This window comes from Eptesicus fuscus, chromosome 18, assembly GCF_027574615.1.
Source record: "Eptesicus fuscus isolate TK198812 chromosome 18, DD_ASM_mEF_20220401, whole genome shotgun sequence".
NCBI classification, from domain to species: Eukaryota; Metazoa; Chordata; class Mammalia; order Chiroptera; family Vespertilionidae; genus Eptesicus; species Eptesicus fuscus.
The window spans coordinates 44344955-44370022 of NC_072490.1; the positions used below are offsets into that span (position 1 = coordinate 44344955).

Genomic DNA, 25068 nt, shown 5'->3' on the forward strand with positions numbered 1-25068 from the left:
CAAAAACAAAAACGTGTGACCAGATAGGCAATTGATTTGAAAAAATAAATCGCTACGTTTCCAAAGAGTACACAAGAGCACCTTAAAAAGAATGCTTTTTTTTAAAAAAAAAAAGACAAATCATTCTCATTATTACAAAAAAGTAATCAAATAAAGTTCCCCTTGTACAACTGCCAGGCCCACAGGCAGTTCTTCCAACATGAGATAATCAAAACTAAAGAATTTCCTCCAGGGATTAGACACTTCCAAGTAGCAAATTTCCATTTTAAAATAAGCATATGTATTGCTGTTTTCTCTAGCGCAACAGTGTGGACGGCCCTTCAATATTAAATTCTAGTTTCTCAACTCCTATAATGGAGGGAAACAGTCCACACTCAGGGTGGGGTCATGCGAGAGTATGAACCTCCTACCCCCTTCCCCACCAGCACCAAAGTACTAAAATCCATCAACTTAGAGAAAAACAGGCCTGAGACATCTGGCTGAAATGCAACCAACGTGGCCAAATAAGTATGTTCCCATCATCATGGTGGGCTATTTATGCACTTATTGATAACTTCTTCACCTGCTTCTAGAAAGACCCAGAGGATCCTGCCTGATGAGCTGCCTAAAAGACCCGCCCCGTACTTTCCTCACACATTTTCGTTATATCCTGAAAAAGTTTACTGGACAAACCACAAACTCATCCAAAAACGCTCCCGAATACACGCAATGGTAAGGAGAATGAAGCCACCCAGTGGTTCCTCCCTTATCCTTCCTTACCTCATCCCTAGCACAGCATGCAGCAGTTGGGTGGCCAACTCCTTCCAATTTGCCCAGCACTGTTTCAGTTTTTAAACTGAAAGTCCTATGTCCTGGAACTCCCTTATTCCAGGCAACTGGGACAGTCGATCATCCTACACAAAACAGTGACATTCATATATCTCTGTGGACAGCGCCCAGAGATGTGGTTATGCACAAACCCTTGTCTTGAGTGGAAATCTGTTTGTCAGGCTTGGGTTCAAATCCCATTCCTTCCACTTCCTAGCAGTATAAAATTCACCTCTCTCAGCCTCAGTTTCTACATCTATAAGATAAAGATAACAGAATCTGCCGAAACCGGTTTGGCTCAGTGGATAGAGCGTTGGCCTGCGGACTGAAAGGTCCCAGGTTCGATTCCGGTCAAGGGCATGTACATTGGTTGCGGGCACGTCCCTGGTAGGGGGTGTGCAGGAGGCAGCTGGTCGATGTTTCTCTCTCATCGATGTTTCTAGCTCTCTATCCCTCTCCCTTCCTCTCTGTGAAAAATCAATAAAATATATTTTAAAAAAAAAGATAACAGAATCTTCCTCGGGAAATTATATGAGAAATAAGTGAGATCATGGATCCAAAGTAAGCTTTCTATTATATAAGCTATCTAATTTTGCACCTATTATTTCAATCATCATTATATTATAATCACATAATTCCATTTTAACACACTAGTTGAAAATTTCATAACTTTAACTCCCATTGAAAACTAATTGTTTCCCTGCATCTTACAACTTTAGGCTTGTAGTTGAGAACCCTAGCACTGAACAGCCATAAAAAAATGACATCACCACACAGAAAAATATATATAAGTGGTATCCTTCTTTGCAAACCAGTGAAAATGACCAATTGGGGCACATCCAAATCCAAGAAAAACAGCCCCAAGAGTTTACCACTGGAAAGATAAAGCAGATTCCCGTGCCTGGTCCTGTCAGTCACTGCCTTCTGTCCCTCCTGCTCTGCCACCTAGAAGAGCACCTGTCACCTGTGTCACCAACGCTGCTGCGTGTAAACAGGCCGAGTTGAAACAGGCATTCCCCTCCTCGGTGACTGTTCAGATGCAAGTCCATGAAAACTGCGGACTAGCTCTAGAAAGGCATGGAGGTAACGTGGAAATACTACAAGAACATGTGTAAAGGGTGTCAACCCAAGGTATGACATATGACAAACGTGTGCGTCACATGACCAATGCTGCTAGGTGAAGAGCCCTCCAATCCAGGAAGCAAAGTCCTGAAGAAGAATGCACACGAGATGTAGTCTCATGTATGAAATGGGTATCGCTGTCCCCATCTCCCCAGCACAACCACTGTGCTACCTGTCTTCCTTCACATCAGCTGATCTTCGACCAATCTGAGCCAATGGGATTCTCCAGTATACCCTAACTAGCGCTTGCTGGACTTAATGTTGGTAAACCCCTTCAACTTCTTAAATTATTTATCCTTCACTTGGGGAAGATGGCAACATACACACAACCATCAGCAATAGTTCAAGATGAAAGGGATATTCAAAGACACCCCTTTTATGCAGGATTTTTTTTCATATTCATCAGATGGAAATTAAACAAATTGTACTTTTCTATGGCTCTCGGTCCCATTCTGACTTCAAGGATAATGATCAGTACTGTCTTTGCATACTAGCATAGAAGCTCCCAAAGAAAAGAAAGATGGTGGGGCCGGCATGGTAGGCTTGTGCAAATTAGAAAAGGAAGTCCCATCCTCAAGATACTTTACCTCCATCTGCCAGAAAACTTGCTATCTAGTGATTTTGTTAGAACATGGGACTGTGTTGCCACATTCTAACAAACTGTCATAACAGATATGCAAATCCATGATGTCCACGATACACAAGGTGCCCCAGAGGTTTGCAGTACCCAACCTACACCTGAACATTGCTCTGGACAACATCCCTTCATCTTCAAAGCCATAACATCACAACACCTCAGGTAAACTACTTGTGATTTGCCTAAAAAGTATCTCCAAAAGTCAGGTTCATATATTGCTTGTGTGAGTGTGTGATTGCATGGACCTATTTTAGACACTATTTTTAAATGAATTTTGCAAAAAAAAAAAAAAGAGAGAGAGAGAGAGAGAGAGAATTGTCTATGTTGAGTTAGATTACTGGCCCAAAGCCGTGAGAACAGCTATTCTTGATATGTCAGAATGAGAAATTTAAAAAATATGTATTTTATATGAAGGCAATGTCATAGTGGGAGAAAGAGAAAATGGGGGAATTCTGGAATCCTGGAAAAATCAGTTTATTCCAAGGCAAAAATATGTACCCTTATCTTGCATACTCTAAAATTTTAACAATAGTCATAAAAATAATTGCTCTATTTCAAAATCCACTTGACATAGGATAGGAATAAAGTTTACCAGCATGGACATCTTCCTTAAATAGTTTTACATTTAGCTGCCACCAATTTCACCCTTCCCACCTTTAGAATCTGGCCTCTAAATGAGACCATTAACAGTTCACAAGACCCAGGATAATGGGTTTTCCAGAAACAGGATCCCAGTTTCCCAAGCAATGGCAAGGCCAGACCACAAGAGCCACAGCTCGAAGAAAGTAGATAATTCAAAAATAAAAATTCGTAAACAAGCAGATTTTTTATGGCCCTCTGTACTGCAGAGCCCTGACTCAGACACATTGTTTTTCCTCGACCTCTTATATCATCACTACAAGTAACTGTGAGTGCAGCAGGGCCAAGTAAAACAGCTTTCCAAAGAGAGGAAAGCAACCCAGCCCACTGGAGTGTCTAATAGGGGCCAGGTGTCCTTTTTGCTGCTTCAGCTGGAATTCCCCCTTTTTAATCTCACATCACAGAAGGTTTTCTTGATCCCATTTTATAGAGGAGGAGGCTGAGTCTCAGAGAGGTTGAACAACTTGCCGAGGTCACACAGCTATCCGTGGGAAGCCCTGTTTGGCTTCCAAGCTCTTGCCCTTCTGCTGCAGCACACTGCCCTGGGCAGAGCTTTAGGCGAGCACTTCCCCACCCTTCATGTGCCCACAGGTTTCCTGCAGATCTGGAGACAGTGCAGATTCTGGTTCCAGGGGCCGGGGTGGGGCCTGAGGTGCTGCACTTCTCACAAGCCCCCGAAGATACAGAAGACCTGTGGGTTGTTGGCCCACACTCAGCAGTAAGGCTTCTGACCAGTGGTTCTCAAATAGGGACAGTGTTGCCCCCTGGAGACATCTGGCAATGTGCGGAGACATTTTTGATGGCCACACTACTGGTGGTGAAGCTCCTGGATGTTGTAGGTGGAGGTCAGTGATGGTGCTAAACGTCCTACAACTCCCAGGGCAGACCCCCAACCCGAACAAACATCTATCCAGCCCAGAATGTCAACAGTGACGCAGTAAAGAAACCCTGTGTTGGAGGTCCCAAGTTCCTTTAAACTTCTTCCAAAGCTGCTGTAATGTTGCAAACTTGCACTGGGGTCAAAGGTAGCTCTATTCTCCTAAAAGCCCAATAGAAAATTTGATGTCATGCAACCGATGGCTAGAGCATGATAAAGTTTCATTTCCTTACAAATATTTTGCCTTTATTCTGAAGAAAATCAAATCAGCTGATCACAAAGAAGGGTTTCACACGCTGCCCGAGTTTCTAGAAGGTCTTTGTTTCTTCACCCCCAAGGTCACAATGGAAAAGGCAAAGGATAAGATTATTTTTAGATACAAATTTTATAATTTCCTGTTCTGGCAGCTCAGACATTTACCCGGTTGACAAGGATCACATGAAACCATCTTTTATTATTCAGCATTGGCCATTGCTGCCCACCATCAACATCATGCTGAGAAATTGCAGGGCTCGTACCCAGCATCCACTCAGTTCCTACAACTCAGTAAAGAAACCAGTCATTCATTTGAGTCTTTAATGTTCATAATACCAAAAAAAAAAAAAAAAGCCTAGTTCAATTTCAATATTTTTCACTGAAGTAACCATGCATTACAGCATTAAGAGAATCTTCAAATGTCACATTGTTTGATTATAGCACAGGCTTTAGGAAGAACACATTTGAATATAATGTGGGTAGCAAATTAAGGTGCGGTTAGAATTAGATGGCTTTTGGGAGGGTCTAAGAAAAAACATCATATGAGCTAATGTACCAGACCCCCAGGCTGTACACATCTTTCTGTCTTTCCTATCGTATCCATCAATGGACGTTCCTGCTCCTAGCCCAAAGGCCCCACCCTAGTGCGGCCCCCAAAACAGGGTCTCTGTCATCTCAATGTCCCTCTCAAAATGCAGGCTAGATTTGAAGGCTCTGACTGAGTGAATGAATGAATGAATGAATGAACTTTCATGCCCTTGAACACTCAGCTCTCTGGGGTCTCCCTCCTCTCTGGATATTTCCTTGTCAGTTTTTTCCACTGTTTCCCTTGCTCGTTCTTTGTCCTAAACACAGATAAACCCCAGCTCTAGCTTTGGGCCTCCTCCCTTTGTAGAGCTCTAAACCTTCCCTTTACAAACAGTTCCCAAACCTCCATCTCTAGCCCAGTTTTCTGCCCTAAAATACAAACCTGTATTTTCAAATGTTAAATTCATCTTCCCCTCCCCAAATCCTGCCTCCCTCATAACTATCGTAGGTATTATCAATGGCCCTATCCCCCAAGCGGAACGCTCCAGCTTCTTTCTGATAGCTTCCTCCTCCTCACCCTTTACATCCTTAGCTGCCATGCCATGTGGTTCCTACTTCAAGGCATCCTCTTCTATTCCTTTCCCAGTCTGTTCCCACTGTCATCACTCAATTCCACCTCACGAATGGTCTCCTACACTCCAAAACTAATTCACAGGTACAGGATGAAGGAGACCAGCATAGGAGATGGTTGTAGACAGCGTATAGGTTGTAACTGGTCCATGAAAAGCCCTCATGACCCCAGATGCTGCACTAGACCCCACCACAGCTCTCTCCCACACACAAAGGAGGTAATGTACCAGACGGTTAGGAACACAGGCCCTGAGGCCACTGTGACTGTGACTCCCTATAAGGCTTTGGGAAGGGTAATCTACTTCCCTTCGACCCACTTTTTTCATCTGTAACAAAGGGAGGTTAATCCACTTAATAACATTCTGAAGAAATTAGAGTGAAACTGGGATGGTGAAGAGAAGGTCACTCTTGAGTTTGCATAACTCAGTACAAATATCTGTGCCCCAACAAGTGACCTGTAAAATGCCGCCAGGTGAGGTTGGATTCTGGAGAGAGAAATCAGTGGTTTGTAAAGGGAACGTGGACTTGCTTTACAAGGAGACCAACTGATGTGAAGGTAACTATAGGTTATCCCTTCCTCACCTTTCTTCAAAGAAACATCAATGATATTTGTTGAGCCAGGCCCTGTGCAAAGTGCTTTGCATAGGTCATTTCATTTGAGACCAAAGAATAAGCTCACGCAGGTGAATGAAAAGGTTTTGAAGGAGGCAAAGAAAACTGCAGATCAAAATTATATTAGGCCAGAAGTCTCCTATAAATTTCACTAGCATTCTTAGGTCTCTTGCAAAACCTCAGAACTGCTCTTGGAATATAACAACAAAAACAATTAACCCCTTAAACAATGCAGATGAAAACACCAGGGGAAGAAAATAATTGAGGTTCAAAATAAAAGAGAAAAGAATGAACGTATTAGGAGAGAGAAAATGATTTTAAATAAAGCATAATATAAACCAGATGAGAAACCTAAATAGAAAAGAAAAGATTCAAAGAAAACAAATCAGAGAGGAGAGGGAGTGGGTCGGGGGAAAGGAGCTAGAAGTTATTTTGACTTTCTACAGATCAGTAGATGATACAATGGTTCTCATTTCTGAGGGCAAGTGCCCTGTGTGGTCTTAGGCAAGTTACTGAGCCACCCTGATTAAGTAACGGGACAATGTCAGCACCTACACCTCACGGGTTGCTCACAGGAGTATCTGAGGACAGCACCAAGTTCTGTACCTACACCAGAGCCTTCCATTTTAACAGCAGTGGTGAGGACGATGATGATTTATGCTAAAGACAGCACCCTGCCAGGACCTCCCAAGACGAGAATCCATGAACCTTCCTCTATTCCTGTGATAACCCTCAGACAATCCTTGCCACACAGATTGCTTGGGAGGCTGCTGCGATTTCGGGAAATGTGGTCATTTTGGACCATTCTCCTTGAGTCCTCTATGCAAGTAGCACATTTGTGTCTGGAAAGCAACAGAGCAAAGCATGCAAAGATAACCTCAGCCCAGAGAAGCGGGGAAAGATAATGAGTTCTTCCAAAAGACTGTGTGTTCCCTGGGAGAATCCTGTGTCATCACATGTCAGAAGTCTCCATGCAGCGTAAGCATCCTCATGTCCCCACTGAACTCCCGCAATCCCTCTACCTGTAACAGTTGCTCAAGAGGCAACCTCAGGATACCCACTGAGGTTAGCACCTGGCAGGTTTGTAAGGTGTATCAAGTTTCCAGTGTGGAACAAGGATCCAGTCATCACACAGCATGTTAGTCTGTCTTTTAAAGCAACTAAAGCTTGAGCCCTTAAAATAGTCTAATACCTGGCATGCATCATAAAGGCAGTACAACAGAGACCTTTGGCCAGAGCACCGCTGGCTATCATGAAGGTCCAGTGGAATATCTACATGAAGCGCCATTTCTACTGGCTAAGGTGCAATCAGGTTGTGCCTCTTCCTTCTTATACGAACTCTGCCAGGATGACAAAGACCTCCCCTGCCTTTTAAAAGAAAACCACCTTGCAATGCATTCCTATTTGGATGTGGATAGAAAAGGCAATGCTTTAAAGAATATTGTTGGTCTGAGCCAGGATAGTTTCCAGCACACGGAAACATATGCATCGGTGGCTAGGGAGCTCTTAATTCCAGGATCAAGTGATTAAGTTGAAAGAGGTTTGGGGGGGCGGGGGGGCGGGCGGGAGCGGGTTAGCAACTATTTAGAAAAATATGTTTAAGTCTGGCCAAGAAATATAAGAAGAGAGCACTAATAAACCCACAGAAATGAAGGTTACAGTGGTAGCTAATCTCCATCAATAGGGTTCTGAGTAGGGGGTATGCTGAGTGTTGATAAGACATTTCCTGGATATAGGACCACGGGCCCCAGTGTGTGGCACTAGAAGAATGCAAACTCGGCCACGCATCTGTGGACTCTCTAAGAGAAGAGCACTTTCCTCTATTAATACCTTTTAAAAACATGCACCAATTCATGCTGGCAGTTCAAATCCTGCCATCAAATTTCAGTAGATGATGAGGCTGAGTTGGAAAAGTCTGCAGGATAAAGAGAAAAACTCGAGTCTAGAGAATATTTGGGGTAAGGGGAAGAATAGTGAACAGAATCCTATAGCCTCAACTTAAAGTTTAAGAGTCAGGAAAAGAGGCTAAAACTAGAGGACTTGGTTAAGTGGGTCAAAAAACAAAGGTTTCGATTGCATAAAAAGCCAAATGTGAGTTCAGATTTTTCAGTGTGATATGCATAAATGCTGCTATTTATACACACAAATATTTGCCTTTACTTGAGATTTAGTGGGACTCTGCTTGAGGCAAGATTTTTTAATAGTAATAATAAAAATAGTTAATAGTACTTAGAGCAAAGCATGTGTGGTCATGATGTTTTAAAGGGGAGAAAGAAAAGGTAATTCTGAACATCTGTACTACATTTCCACATGATAAAACCACCACACTCCCAAATTATTCTGAAGTTTGGGGGTAGGGCATAGTGTAGCAGTCCACGTAGAGAAATGTTTATTTAAAAAACAGAAAGGGAGACTCAAAGGCCATTTTGGAAAAGCAGGGACAATATTTATTGTAAAATAAAACTGCCGATTAATAGCGAGAGTCCAGTAGTCAAAAAGTGAAGTTTATGTGTCTACTCGGATCCATAATTATTACCTCTATAAATACTCCTGAGAATCAAGTCTTTTGTTTTCACAAAATCTCAACCTTCCCAAGTGGTACCTCAGATCAAAATACTATCCCCTAACCCCTCCCTTAGATTTCTTTTCCAGGGCTTTCCTCATTCCTAGCCTTAAATTTTCTAAGAGGGAAGGAGTAAGGGAGGGGTAGTCAAAGGCAGCTTCTCTCTCAATCTCTCTCAATCCCACCCCATCTCTCTGTCTCTCCCTCACTTTCACCTGTACACACACACACACACACACACACACACACACACACACATTATTGATTTCAGAGAATAAGGGAGTGGGAGAGGGAGAGAGAATCATTGATCAGCTACCTCCTGCACACCCCCTACTGGGGACCAAGCCCGCAACCAGACATGTGCCTTGACCCAATATAGAACCCTGACCTCCTGGTCCATAGGTCTACCCTCAAGCACTGAGCCACATCAGCCAGGCTCTTCTGTTTTCTTTTTAGGCTCAAAGCCCCACCTCTCCTCAGCACATCTGTCTCCTAGTTCAATCCACTGTAGTCAGTCTTTGGGTCAAGGAGTATCAGGCTCCGGGCTGCCCTTCCTCAGTAAAACAGAGCTTCCAGCAAGTAGGGCTGGGAATCACTGCCTTTGCCACAGTCGCAAGAAAGATGTATCAATCACTCTACACCAGCAGCTCACAGCCTGGAGATTTTGTCCCCCAGGGAATATTATGCAATGTCTAGAGACATTTTTGGTTGTCACAAGCGGGAGAAGGAAAAAGGTGCGACTTGCTTCTAGTGAGTAGAGGCTCCGAATGCTGCTAAACATCCTACAAGGCACAGAACAGCCCCCACAACACAGAAGTATCCTGACCCAGATGTAGTCAGTGTCAGATTGTGAAACTCTGGGGTACAACCAAGGAAGCAAAATCCCAATGATATGCTGGGTCTTCCCCCAATACTAAAAATGCTATACTTTCAAAAAAACAAAAACAAAACAAAATAAAATGCTCACACAGCTGGCAACCCAGGGTGCATGGTACCAGAAGAGATCTGACCACTTTGGGGGCTGAAAAAGGGGTGGTGGGTGATGAGAGGACTTTCTCAGTTGTCAGGCCCTGGCTTTACTTGATTAGAACACTTTCCAGAAGGAAGCCTAGCGATTCTTTGTCACACCCACAGTTACTATCTGTAAAGACTTCTTCACAGGACTTGTATATATAGTGCACAAGTTCCTTTTTCAGGCCATTTCCTTCAAAGCAGCCACAAATTTTTAAAACACTAATTGTGCAGGCCTGAAAAGTACCAACAAACACGGGCATTAAAAATAAAATAAAAAGGAGTTGGAGGAGTCGGAAGTCTGTTTTAATTGTCAGGATTCCTAAATCTTTTGGAGTGTCAATGCAACCTCCGTTCCTCTGCTACCTTACAGGTTAGTGAAGACTTCACACACACAGTCCCTTTTTAATCCACGTGGGTTTTTCCCCAATGACCTACCACTCCTGAAAGTGCTGCAGACTTCTGTGGTAAGGGGCACTACTCAATGTGCTGTGGCTCTGGAGATGACATCATGGGTCCAATAGTATTAAAGAAAAATGGGTAGAAACGACAGAAAAAGTATTGTCTCTTCATTTAAAAACAAAAAAACAAAAAACCTCAAAAGCTATACACAGAAGTAGCAAGACTTGATATTCATAAGCATAACTAATTGCACATAGGCTTCTAACCAAACATCTTGATTCAAAAAACCACTTACTTGCCCGGCCAGGGTGGCTCAGTGGTTGAGCATTGGCCCATAAACTAAGAGGTCACTGGTTCGGTTTTCGTTTGGGACACATGACCGAGTTGTGGGCTCAATCCGCACTGAGGGGCATACAGGAAGCAGCCGATCGATATTTCTCTCTCATTGATGTTTCTATCTCTCTACCCCTTTCCCTTTCCTCTCTCTAAAATCAATAAAAACATATTTTAAAAAAACAAAACACTTATCATCTAAATCAGGAGTCACCACTCGATCTTAAAGGGCCAAGGAAGTAAATACTTTAAGTCTTTGAGGCACATGAGGCAAAATAGAGGACATTATATTGGTTCTTACAAAACCATTTCAAATGCAACCATTAAAAACCCAGGCCATAAAAAATATATAAATACATAAATAAAATTGTAAAAACCATGGTGGGGACACATTTAGCCCAGAGGGTCTCATTTTGCCAACTCTTGATCTAAAGCAGTGATTTTCAACCCGTGTGCCACAAGAATTTTTAAAACATGCAATACCTGACTATTTAGTCAGGGGCACTGACCTCTTTTCCCTTAGATTATCAAATGAAAAATGACAAGAGCTAACACAATAGCCATCTGGTGTGAATGAATCAAAATTATACTTTTTTTGTGAGATCGGCAAAAAATATATTTTTTGGTGTGCTGCAGAATTTTAGTAATTAGTTTATGTGTGCCATGAGAGGGAAAAGGTTGAAAAAAATCACTGATCTAAGTGAATAGTAAGTCTCTATAATTTTCACTCTAAAGTCTCACTCCTTTTTCTTTCTTTTTACTTTTTCCACAAACTACACATGTAGTATAATTATATTTTTCCTTTAATTAGAAGGGTTCATATGTCCAACTGCTTTATATCCAACAACTTTATATCCAACTGCTGTAACCATAAGCCACACCGAGGAGTCACCCAGCAACCATTCACCTATTTAATACTATTTAATACTACCCGAAACAATGAAGATGTCCTTTAACCTATATCCCAAACTGAAAACACAAATAAAATTCTCCTTTCACATCCAAGACATGGTGGATGGAAAAGTAGAGTTTGCTTTACCAAATTTTAGCCAATTGGAAGAGTAATGAAATGAGGCACCTGTCAGTAGGTTTTAAACACAATTTTAATGTCTCACAACACAGAAAGAAACTGAAAATACACATCAAAAACTAGATTAAAAGGCCCAACTGGCGTGGCTCAGTGGTTGAGCATTGACCTATGAACCAGGAAGTCATGGTTCAATTCCTGGTCAAGGCATATGCCTGGGTTGCGGGCTCAATCCCTAGTGGGGGGTGGGGGGCATGCGGGCATCAGCTGATCAGTGAGTCTCTCTCATCACTGATGTTTCTATCTCTCCCTCTACCTTCTTCTCGGAAATCAATAAAAGCATATTTTTTTAAAAACTAGATAAAAAGGAAACTCAGTTTGTGGAGGCAAAGCATTTCTTTTAGGCAATGAGGTAAAGATGAAGGGGAAAAATGGAAAAGGCTGGCTTTGAACAGATGAAATGCGGAAGGTACAACGCTAACTCCAAACATGCAGTACTGCTACTTGCATTTCCACCAGCCACAGATGGGCTGAGAAGACTTAGCCCCAGTGCTGCCTTCGACATGGCACTGTCTGACCTTTTCACTGCCAGTTACAGGCCCTGAGGAGATGTGGCAAGAAAAAAAGAAAGAGGAAAAAATGGAGCCTTTTGGTACTTACAGAGAAAATATCCCTGAACAAGAAGTCAGAAGACCATAATTCTGGTCTCTGGTCTACTCTGTATCAAGTATCTGCAGATTATCTTGAGCTAAAGGCAATTTTAGTTTTAGGCTCAAGAGAGACTTGCTCATTCCTTGACTACCTAGAAGAACTTGAATTAGGGGCCTTGCCTGTAATGGGAGATTATCAGGTATCTCTTTTTGACTCACCAAAATGACAGGGCAAACTTCTACTAGTGTTTATTAAACATCTGCTCTTATCATCCTGCAATGACCCTCTGAGGGCACGCAGGCACCTTACCTCATCATTAGCCCAGAGTGTCTTGCATACCTCTGAACCTCTCCTGCATGTAGGATCTCTTACTTTCTCACGTGTGCAAATTTCCCATACATATATATCTATTAAATGTGGTTATTTTCTCCTGCTAAAAATAAAAAATAGAAACCCGTGGCAGTATCAAGGAGCGGCTAGGAACAGGTGCCTGGAACCAGCAGACCCAAATTTGAGCTCAGACTACCTACTTTGAGAACCTGGATCAGACACATCACCCCTCTGGGCCTCGGCCTCCTCATCTGAAAGGCAGGGGAAACCACACCCACCACGGAGAATTGGAAGGTTTAATGGCATTCCCAGGAAACTGATCATCAGAGATGTTCCTGAGTGCCAATCCGTGTTACATGTCATCACTACTTAATTCCCCTCACAGGTTAGGGGCAGCGTCAGAGGAAATCATGAAAATGGAATGTGTCCTGTAACATATAAAGCCCCCTCCATACATAAAGTATTAATTAATGTTCCCACCCAAGACACCAGGTCCTGACATAACTGACCCCTCTCAGTGGCCATGGCTGCAGCTTGTGAAACACTGAGGAATCCGCAGTACGGCTGCCACAGGACTTTTCTCCGCTGAGGTTTCATTTGTGGTGCGCTTTTTACCAAAGATGATGGTAATAAATTAGGTCAGGTTAACTAAAGAATATTTTTCAAAGAGAAGCCGCACCCTCCAGGCAGAGCAGCAGGACAGAGCGATGAGGACAGTAATCAGTCTCTCCCAGCATAACCCCCGCCAGTCTCCCCACCTGCCTCTGCCCTCCGCTTTCTCTTTCTCAGCAGGTTCCGAAAGGCTTTGTGCCTAATGGCTCCCTGGGACTCCACCAGCCTGTGTGAGCTGTGAAAAGCAACCAACTACACTCATTAAAGTCAATAAAGGGTAAAACCTGAACCATTTCAAATTAGCATAGTGTTCAAACTTTAAAGAATGTATTAAAAGTTAAAGATAAGGCAAATGTAAGTTGTAAATGATAAATTTCACTTATGTCACTGGTTATTGAGAGGATTAAGTGAAGTACTTTATGCTGGGACCTAATTCGCACTCAATAAAAGTATTTGCCATTGCTTTTTAAAAAAATAAAAAACAAAAAAATAAAGATAAGGCAAATGATGCTAAACAAAAACGAGAGCATTCCTTATGTCTTCAGGAATGAGAAAGGAAAGGCTGTGAATCCTGCTTTGGGACCTGTGGTTAATCAGGGTCCAGAGAGCACTTTTCTGTTGAGATGCTTCATTGGCATCCACCCTGCACAGAGCCCTTGGAGAAAGTGAAACTCGGAGAGAACGAAGGGAATCTGTACCACGTTGGCATCAGTCAATGAAAATTCTATGTAATCTCAAAAGGCATATCATCTTCAAAAGTAAATGTTACTCAGAAAGAGGCATGAAGGAGACTCTCATATGCCATTCCTTGGTCTCCTCCTAAATAACAAAAGGAATAAGTGACAAGGCAGCCTTCAGAAGGGTCACACAAGCTGGGGACTAGGTGGTCACAAATTGGTGGTGTGTGTGTAAACAACAAACCAGTGGCCTATAGTCAGAAACACCAGAAACACCGTATGCACTTGTGCCGAACTTGATCACTTCCTCAGCCATACTCTCTGCCTGGCTGGACAGCGCCACCAGTATTTCATCCAGCTCAGCACATCCAAAGAAGTTCCTCAATCCCAGTACCGCCTGCTGGTGACTCACCTGCCCACTGCCCTGCCATCAGCCCACATCTTGGCCCACAATAGTGGTCTGCTCCTTGCAGCTCCCAGCACACAGGTCCTGCCTGCAGGTGGACATGACCTTCCCCCTCAACTTCTGTGACCACCACCCAGATTCAGACTCTTGGTCACCTGAACAACCACAGTATCCTTCTAACCTCTCTCCATGCCTTTAGTCCCTTCCTAGCCAATCCACTAGCAATTAGCACTAACAATCTTTTCTGATCATGCCATGGTCCAGGGAAAATTCCTTCACAGGCTGCCCAGAGCCTACCTAATAAAGGCCAACCCGCTGTGTCCCAGGGTCAGAGCCCTCAGTGACCTGACCTCAAACCACCTGCTCACCTTTATCTCCTTTCCCTTCTGACAGGTGGAATTTCAGCTGCTCCAAACTCACTGTGCCCCAAACCCACCACAGCCCCGCCCCCACATGCTTGGCTCAGCCATTCCTTTTCCAATCACACTTCCCCATCACCCATGTGTGTTTGAAATCCTTCCTGCCTTTGAGGTCCAGCTGTCATCAGCTCTCCTACTCTAAGATGCAGAGCATTGAAGTGGCATTCGAGGTCCTCTGGGCGCACCACTCTGAGAAGTGGTAGCGTGCAGTGTGCCCAGTGTATTCTCTGGAGACAGACTTCCCAGGTTCTGGTCTTGGTTCCAGCTGCGCTAAGTGTGAGCTGTTTCTCTATTGCCCACCTGAGTCCCCAAACAAGACCGAAAACCTGCCCAGGGTGCCCCCACAGCATCCTACACGTGGACATTCAACATGTGCCCAATGCTGTCCAACACACCTTGAAAAAAATGAAAGAAAACTTCGAATTAATGTTACCCGCAAAGTTACTGTTCCGCTCCAAACACAGAGCAATGAGAGAGAAAAAATAAAAGAGCATGGCACTTAAATAACCATTATAAACTTTTCCAATACTGGCAAAATACACCACAGAGCAATTCTCAAGGTATTTTTTAAACTATTTTTTCACTTTCAAATATTTATTGAGCACCTGCAGGCTCAATATTTGAGGTCCAGGAATATTGATGGAATGTACAGATCAGATAAGAAACTCACTTTATTAAAATAGGGAGAAATTTTTAGGTTCTATAATATATTTATAGGAAACAGCTCTTGGAAAAGAGAGTAAGTAAAATGATAAGTTTATGCAGTCACTTGTGTTTGGGGATGATTTTTCTGATAAGCTTTGTTGGTAGAAACAGAATATATGGAATCTGTAGTCAGAATTAGAAATGCCTGCATTGGCAAAATCATGGCTCATCCAGCAAAATTGGAGACAAGTGTGTATTAAAGAGAAAGAAGCCATATGGTTTAGAGAGAGGAGAGACTAGGGTGGAGTTTAGAAGTTTCGGCAAAGATTATATGGGGGAGGTTTGAGCTATAAGTAAAAGGTTTACGAGCTCAAGAACTTCTAGGTCACAAACTTCCCTTGGTGGATCTCCCACTGGCCTGGAGACAATCTGGATAAATAAAGTAGAAGATCAAGAATTCAGCTCTGACCAGTTTGGTTCAGTGGATAGAGCATCAGCCTGTGAATTGAAGGGTCCCAGGTTTGAGTCCAGTCAAGGGCATGTACCTTGGTTGCGGGCACATCCCCAGTAGGGGGTGTGCAGGAGGCAGCTGATCGATGTTTCTCTCTCATTGATGTTTCTAACTCTCTATCCCTCTCCCTTCCTCTCTGCAAAAAGATCAATAAAATATTTTTTTTTTAAAGAACTCATATTCCCTTGTCCTCCTCCTCCCTCCTTCCCCTTTCCTCCCCTCCCACACAGCATGGAGGGAAGCCCAGGCCCGGTCTCATGAGGGGTTTACTTGGGCTGGGTTAATAGCAATTGTGGCCACTGATGACTTGACAGCTCTTCTGCCCTTGCTCAAGGGGATGAACATAGGAGATCCACAGCGGAGCATATATCCCTCCCTTTCAAACATCTTACAGGGCAATGCGTCCAAAGACTCCTGACTCTCCTCTGAGGACCATCCAAGAATACATTAAGGAGAGTGGATATAGGAGGATCCTGGTACATAAACCCACTTTTTCTTTAATGAGATCAGTAGTATTTTGGGTCCTTGATTACTAAAACCTTTACATGGAACAATATGTTCTTTGCAGAAAAAGCTAGAGAACAAGGTAAACTATTACTACATCAAACAATGTCTGACCAAATCAACCTGGATCCAAAAGCATCAGACAACACCAGTGAGTAATGCTGCATTTCAGCCAACACTTCAGCTCACATTAGCACATCCGTTGTAGTTCTTGGGCAATCATCTTGGTCTTCCAAATAAGCTGAGATCATAATCTTTCTGTTGTTGTTTCCTGCCAGGCACAGAAGTGGTTTCACCCTCAGCCTTTTCCAGACCACCGAAACACAAGACACTAAAGCAATCTGACTCTCCCGTGTGCAATTCCTGCCAACTCGAAATCTCCTGAAACAATAGGCTGCACAAGGCCAGTACTCCAGGAGGTGGGGTTTATACGAGGTCCAGCACCTTTGCCTAAAAATGAATCATACCTGGTAAAAGCACTAGGTCTCTATTCCCCAGCATTACGCCATCTAGCCCCAACAGCGTCGAACCGAGCAAAATAAAAAATAAATCAGGAACACACTGAACTGAAAACTGCAAGTATATTTTAAATCCTATTTTAGATTCATTTAAATTAACTGAGGTCAGGCAACTTCTTTATTCATCTGGGTTACTCTTACTGGTTTAATATCAAAAGCAGTCAGCCACATTTTCCACCAAAAATAAAGAAATTCCCTAACAGAAGAACACTCTAAAACTCAGTAGAGATGTGGAAACAGCTCACAATAAACTATCGTCTAGAACAACTAATGGAGAAAATTGCTGTTATTTGGCCATGGGAAACAACTCTCTGTATATTATTACATAGTTTGCAGGTCACAGATTAAGAGCACAATTTTTATTTTCTAGCATAGCATTCTTCCAAGGTGTTTAACAAACAACACCGGTGCAACAGAGAAAAGCAAGTCAAACAAGGTAAGTGTGAGAAGTTCTGCCTTCCCTAGTCCCCTCCTTGGAATGACTGATGCATATTTGCAGTAAACTCTATGAATCCGGCATTTTCCCACATTTATTTGGCCCTGCAGTCTGTTTTCTCTTAGAGAAAGATTTTTCTAGAAAAGGGATATAATGAAATGGTCCAATAGCTAAGACTCTGAAGTCAGCCTGATTCAAATACCAGCATAACCACTTGTTAGTTATAGGCAAGCTTCATAACATCACTTTGCCCCTCAGTTTTCCCAGATAAAAATTGTCAAAACAATAGCAGCTACCTCTTAGGTGTGGGTCTTCCAATATGAATGCAACAGTCTGCTGAGAGCCTTACATGACTGGTTCCTTTTTGTCACTCAGATCTCAGTTCACAATGTCACCCCCTCCAAGAGGCCTTCCCTGACCACCAATATGAAGTTGGCCCCACCCAAGTCACTAGTTCTTCATCCTCTTCTTTTCTTCATGATACTTCTCTGTTTAACTGTTAAATAGATATTTGTATTCTAGTTGACCCCAATAGAATACAAGCACCATGTAGTCAAACGTTATCATTTATCATTGCTCTATCCCAAAACACATCCTCAAATAAGTATTCATTCAATGGATGGATGAATGAATGAGGTGGCTGTGAGAATTAGATGTGAATCACATAAATCATTCTTTATAATGCCTGACACATGAGCATCAATCTAGACACTGTTTTGAAAACTTTTGATGAATGATGTGGTTAATGCATTTGAAATTCTGACACTTTAACTTGCCTCTTCTTACTGTATCATGCGCAAATATTTAATGGCATTTATTTAGAGGTGTGTTGGTAAATGGGCTTTCAGGAATGGGGCAGGTGGGGGAGTGCAGGTAGCATTTTACTGATTTCCATGGTGTAAATACTCCCACCATGACCAATTTCAGCTATCAATTGTTTAAAAGCAGGCACACAAAATTCCAGAAAATAAAACATATGGCTCTCATAAGACAGTACAAGTCTTCTCTGGGGAAGGGTCTTTTCAGGCCTCCAAGTTTTGTTTGTTGAGTTAAAGTTTAAAATTTTTTTTTAATTTAATTTTTTGCCCTAGCCGGTTTGGCTCAGGGAATAGAGTCGGCCTATGGACTAAAGGGTCCCAGGTTCAATTCCAGTCAAGGGCATGTACCTTGGTTGTGGGCACATCCCCAGTGGGGGTTGTGCAGGAGGCAGCTGATCAATGTTTCTCTCTCATCAATGTTTCTAACTCTCTGTTCCTTTCCCTTCCTTTCTGTAAAAAAAAAAAAAATCAATAAAATATATTTTAAAAATATTTTTTATTGATTTTAGAGAAAGGGAGAGAGAGAGAGAGAAAGAAAGAAAGAGAGAGAGAGAGAGAAACATCAATGTTGAGAGAGAATCATTGACCCGCTGCCTTTAAAATAAATTTTTATAGAGAGATTATTTTTTCCACATTCTCCCTTTTTGATGAGTCAAAATAAGGACTACCCACTGCCTGGTCTGATACTCAAGCAAACTAGTTGGATGTGTTGGACTGCATTTTCTGTGAACTCTCAGACTGGTAGTATTTAAGGCTCAAAGCATAATCTATATCCATATCAGACCAGTGTGAGGACCAACTAACCTCATAAAACACAATTTAGTTTAGATTTATTTAAATGGAGGCATCGACACAAGAGAATCAAGGGACCATCTATTACGTGCCACCAATGAGCAGAATCTGATAACAGAGTAGGAGTGACTCTTATCCTGACCCCAAGATTCCAACATAGAGTGAAGGTCAATGCTGCAGATGGAGGTTTCTCTGGCACCACAGACTTGCTGTACATGCAACATGACCCCTTGGCACCGAAAGCAAAGCATCTGTGTTTTTCAAGTACAGCAATCTACCAACCAGAATTTTGAGATGACACAACCAAAATTCAAAATCCACAGTTACTCAACATGCAAGTGATAACATGCCAATGATTCTTGCTTCTCTTCTGTAAACTATATGGAAAGTCTATGGAGTAAGGCAGGAAGAGACTAGCTTCTAATCCACTGTATCAGCTATCTATTGCTATATAACAATTACCCCCAAAATTCAGCAGCTTAAAACAACACACATTTATTATCTCACAGATTCTGTGGATCAGGAAGCCAGGCACAGCTTAGCTGGGTACTCTGCTTCACAGTTTCTCACAAAGCTGCAGTCCAGGTGTCAGCCCACGGCCTCCCATCTCATCTGAAGGCTCAACTGGGGAAGGCTCACTAAGTGGTTATTGGCAGTTTTCAGTTCTTTGTGGCTTTGTAGTGAGAGTCTCAGTTCCTCACTGGGTACTGGCTGAAGGCTGCCCCTAGTTCCTTATCACAAGGGCATCTCCCACATGGTAGCTTGCTTCATAAAAGCAAGCAAGTTGAGAAGGCAATAGAGTCTTTTAACAAGATGGAAGTAACAGTCTGATGTAACTTAATCATGGGAGTGTCACTGGCATCCCATTACCTTTGCCATTCTCCACTGTTTAGAAACAAGTCACTAGGTTCAGCTTATACTCAAGGGGAGAGGATTACACAAGGGCATTAGGGATCATTGGGGCCATCTTAGAAGTCTGCTCACCACAACCAACCTTCTTGGAATATGATTAGGAAGACCAGGTCCAACAAAACACCTCTTTAAGCATCTCAATGTGAACCCAAGCCATGTGGTTTCCTAAGCATATTGCTAAGGTCTCGTGAAAGCAAGAGAGAATGAATACTGAGGACATTAAGTCTGAAAACACAAAATTCTGTTCAAATAGTCTAACTCTAAGCAAATATAATCTACATCAGAGAAAACCCCTAGGAGCTTCTGTATTAGTACGTCCCAACGTGAAAGCCATTTTTTCTGAACATTGAAATGAGTGACTCATGGGAAGGGCTGCCCATCTGAGCAGGTATAGAACGCCAGGAAATCTAGTTTGGCCTAGAAGCAAATACATTTTGGAATTTTTATTTGTTGCTGTAGCATAATTTGAAAATTTACTTCATGCCATTTTACTGCCTACTATTTTCTGTGAGGTCTGTGTCTCCCACAGCAATACAAACCCATCAGAGTGGCAAAGAACTGCTGTAAAAATGTCAAGCCTTAGCTGTCACCCACCTTCTACCTAAGCTCCATCCAAGCCACATATTCTCAGATACATGAGCATCCCAACATTCAATGGTGGTGGCAGGCCGGAGAGGCTGCTTCTGAAAGACTTGGAATGATTTAATCCACTAAGTACACAACACATAGAAAACGTGGAACACTCAGTCCTAGATGAATGTGAGTGCAAACAACAAAGATTATCTTCAATCTAAACGTTCAAAAGTGCTCTGCACACATTTTACCATGCTTTCCAGAACTATCTATATGCTTTACTTTCTGAAAATTCTGCCCTTAATTCAGCTATAAAAAATAATACTTAGGTGTACTGTTTTGCTAATCACCTATTCATTTTGCTCCTCTAGAGAGATGATTTTTGGTAAACATCTAAAACGTAAACAGTACTGTACAAAGGCCCTGAAACAACCACCATCTGTGGGAGAGCAGCCGTGAACCACCTTAGAGCTGACATGTGCTGCACACGCCTGGACCCTGAATTCGTGTTGAATAATAATGGAACATATGTGTGGTGAGCAGAGACAACAAACTAATGCAAAATTCCAGCTTGAAGGTGATAAGCAGACAGGGAGGTTATAAAACAGGTGACCAAGGGCATTTTAAGGCTGTAGATGTCTTCCAACCTGTGAAAACAACTTGATAACATATTTTAACTCGTAAAGTATAACTTCGGGGCAATAAAGGGAATGTTCTTACCTCTCTCAGATGTATGTTTTCCTTCTCTTTCTGGTCTAAAATCACCTCCAAGTGGCTGACTTGAGACTCGGCCTCTGCCACCCGCCGCGTCCGTTCATTGTCTTCCTCCAGACTTTTGGACGGCAAACCTTTACTTTGTAACATCTCCAGAAGCTTTTTGATGGACTCGTCTCGGGCATTGAGGGTCTGTTTCTGCGTTTCGATTCTCAGCTCCATTTCCTCCAAGGTCTTCCTCAATAGGAACAGCTCCTTGGCCTGCCGGTCATGCTCGGCTTGCAGCCGCCGGAAGTTCTCCTCTGTCAGCTCGATGGTGAAGTGCTCGGCGCCGCGGTTGCCGCTCTCTTGCTGCAGGAGGTGGTTGAGGTCTCTCTGGGTTCGCAGCTCATCCTGAAGGGCCTGGATTGTCAACTGCAGGTGCTGTGGATGGAAAGACGGGGCAGGAGAGGAGACAGGAGAAAAGTCAATGGCAACGCCAAGTGCTGCGTGCTGGTCCCGCACCATGAAGATGGGATGTTAACCATGAGGTCCACGGGGCCAGCGTGAAGTCCTCCGGGGTGACTTCAGAAGCATGGGACAGCACATGGAGAGGGGGAGTTAATTCAATGAGGCTTTCTCAATGTCTTAGGAGGAAAGAAATGCACACATACACAGAAACAGTATACCAGTGTCAGTCACGAGGGAAATTGCAGTCTACGGTTTTAATTTAGGAAGTGGGAAGGGTTAGAGGGAAACTCACAACACACCTTCTTTATGCCCACAGTGCTCCAGACTCAGTATTCCTTGTTTCCTAAGGGGTTCTTTATTCTACTATCCATTATTTTCCATGATAAATGCATGTCCATTTAAAAATAAAAATAATAGCATCCACTACAAGTAGACACAAACAAGGACTTTATTTTTACAAATAAAGCTGTGAACAGGTTTAGTGAACAGGATTACTGCATCTGCAAGCAAAGGGAACAAAGGCAGACGGAGACAGACACTCAAACACATGGGGAAGTGAGGCTGTGCGGAGTAAAACAAGCGAGCTGCAAAGAGTGGACAAACCTTGGTTCTTCTGGCATCCAGCAACTGAACAGCATGGGAAATGGAAGAAAAAAAAATGAAGCAAGAAATCAACACAACAAAAAGTCCAGTGCAAGCAAAGGATATTTAACAGAAAGAACTTAATCAACATAAAGTATCTTCACAGAGAAAAAAAAAAGAAAAAGAAAAACAATTTCTTCTTAGCAAAGACCCATAAGCTACACGGAATCTACAGTACTGATGCTTGATAAATGTGATTTTTTTTTTTAAGTGAGGTTTATTCCACCTTTTCTTTTCCTAAATCTCCCTGACACAGTGAGTCTTGGGTGTGTTACTATGGAGAAAAGCACAATACTCCAGAAGCACCCACACCTAATTCCAGGTCACCCTTTTAACCAAAATTACAGGGAGAGCACCAGAGAAACAAAAGCATTACCAATGTGAGACGAGAACCCCTTGGAAGAATGAAATAATGATACATGTTATAACATAGATGAAAATGTGCTAAGTGAAAGAAACCAGTTACTAGTATTGCATGATTCCATTGATATTAAATGTTCAGAATAGGCAAATACATAGAGACAGAAAATAAATTAGTGGTTGCCAGGGCCTGGATAGGGAGGTGATAAGGAGTTACTGCTAAAGTGTATATGGTTTCTTTTTTGGGGTGATGATGATGTTCTAAACTTTATTATATTGATGGTTATATAACTTTGGGGATATACTAAAAAAAATTCTCAATTTTATACTTTATATATTCCTCACCCAAGGATATGTTTATTGATTTTTAGGGAGAGAGGAGGGAAGAAAGAGAAACATCAATCAGTTGCCTCCTGTATGCACCCCAATCGGAGATTGAACCTCCTACCCAGACATGTGCCCTGATCAGGAATCAAACCCACAACCTTTCGGTGTACTGGGTAACGCTCCAATCAACTGAGCCACCTGGGCAGGGAAGTGGTGCGTTATATTTTTTAAAAATAACTCATAATGGCCATCGTGAAATACGTACCAGTTGCTTATTCCCCCTCAGTACCCTGTGAGGCACTGTGGCACATGGATGCGAAAGTGAGTACTTGACCCCTGTGCTCTAGGAATTTCAGTGGAAATGTATAGATGAAGTGTATATCCGTGATAATTCCTACCACAAAGAGTTGTTGTGAGAATTAAATTAGCTAATACAGTACATATAAAGCTCTAGGAAGTACAGAGTAATGACTTATACTGCCTCAGTCAGGATAGGGTAGAATATGCTGCTGTGACAACAGCAATAGAAACCCACATGCTGAAAGACATATCCCACCTGAGGTGCTGAGGACACAGAATCAGAACTCTTAAAGCTCAAAAAGACCTTAAAGACTCACATGTTGACATCATTTTACAAATGAGAAAATCAGATCACACAGGTGAAATGTCAGGCGCAAGAGCACACAAACACTGCCAAAGCCAGAATCTCTGTTTCTGAGGTCCTGGGCTCCATCCTGGGGTGTATTCCAATAACCCTGAGAGTAGACAAAAAGGGGGTGGCTCTCTACTTTAACGACTAAGGAAATGGCAGTTGTGTGAGAGGCAGAATGAGCGATAACCTACATTGTTTCACTTATACATTACTGGGTCCTGTCCAATAGCTAAGTAGCATGGCACACAACAAGGACAGGGACAATTGATGGAGACCTCCTTTCTAAGGCTTGGAATTAGACTGTTAGCTAATTAGAATTAGCTATTGGAACACAAACTCAATAAAAACCACCTCTAAAGATCATATACAATAAAGGGAAACCTCTCACAAAGCCAAAGCACCTTTTCTGAGGGTCAAAATTTTAGAAAAATGATGCACAGTTTTCAATTCCCCCTTCCCAGATTATTCAGTTCCTTCAGGCTGAATCACTCCCCTTCTCAACTATGAAAGCACATTTCTCTTACGGCAGGCACCCGAGCCTCACTTCAGCTTATGACCTACATCAGGTGCTTGTTACCTACATCAGGTACCTACCTACAAACCAGCAACCTGCAAGGCTGGATTCTAGGGCCATCTCTTGGAATCTCCCAGTCATCACCACAGTCTCAACTTCCCAAAGCCTCGACCACTCCTTCTATGGCTTTCATTCCACGGCACAACTGGAAAGAGAAGCCCTTCAATGTCCACCTACATCAGGAAGGACATCACCACATGATCCCACCTCGTACCTGTGTCCCAGTCAAACTGCTGTCAACTCAGCACTTGTGGCACAGGTGAAACAGGTGGCAAAAACATTCTCTTCAAGTACAAAAGTGAGGCTGTGGTTGGATGAGTATTCAGAAAGCTTTTTACTCCCCACCCTGATTCTGGGATCATCTCCAGTGACTCTCAAAGAATCAAAGCTCAGAAAGCAAACCCCTTTCTCCACAGCCTGCCACCGAGGACATCACGGAGGGAAGCAAAGCAGGTGTGGCAATGGGCATCCAGGCTACTCCTTCCAGTCAGTCCACTGGGAGAACAAACAGAATGCGTCACATCTATCAGGATCCCTAGACTTTGACCGGTTCTTTTTAACCTTTGCCCTCCACGCTTCATCACATGCTTTGAACTCTGCCCTGGAGAGTACAGACTAGCCTCATCTCCAGTCCACAGAAGAAAAAAAGGTTTACAATCATCGGTCTGCCCTTTAAACACAGGTAAACAAAATGGGAGCTGGAAAGATTAGTCTGTCCAATTGATTCCAAGTCTCAGACAGTGAAGGAGGTTACAATGACTTCTCTTTCTGGTATTATGGCAGGCTACGTTTTCTGGTAGGCCCTTCCAGTATGCTACAGGTAGATAGAAGCAAATATGTCTTTCAAAGCATTGTTGTGCTTTTAAAAAAAAAAAAAAAAGTAATCTCCAGGAGAAAGAGAAATGAGCTTCTCAAGGGCAGGTTCTGGGCCAAAATTGGATTATACCCCCAAATCTAGCACATAGTAGGTATTCAATAAATAGAGAGTGCAATATGGGCAGGAAGATGAAAGGACCAAAGGGGAAATTGTCTCCCCAGACAGTTGGCACAAGGGAACAATGTGAGGGAGAAGGGGTTTCCATTCCTCTTTGCTTTGCTGTAG

At 42.7% G+C, this 25068-nt stretch overlaps 1 protein-coding gene across 1 annotated transcript in view; it reads right to left on the minus strand.

Annotated features, from left to right (window-relative positions):
• Nucleotides 1-25068, minus strand: part of ERC2 (ELKS/RAB6-interacting/CAST family member 2) — an 877079-nt gene that overhangs the window by 705712 nt on the left and 146299 nt on the right. Inside the window, exon 3 of the mRNA XM_028152806.2 lies at nt 20968-21384. Coding sequence (XP_028008607.1) covers nt 20968-21384 — 417 coding nt within the window. The remainder of the gene's footprint in view (nt 1-20967; nt 21385-25068) is intronic.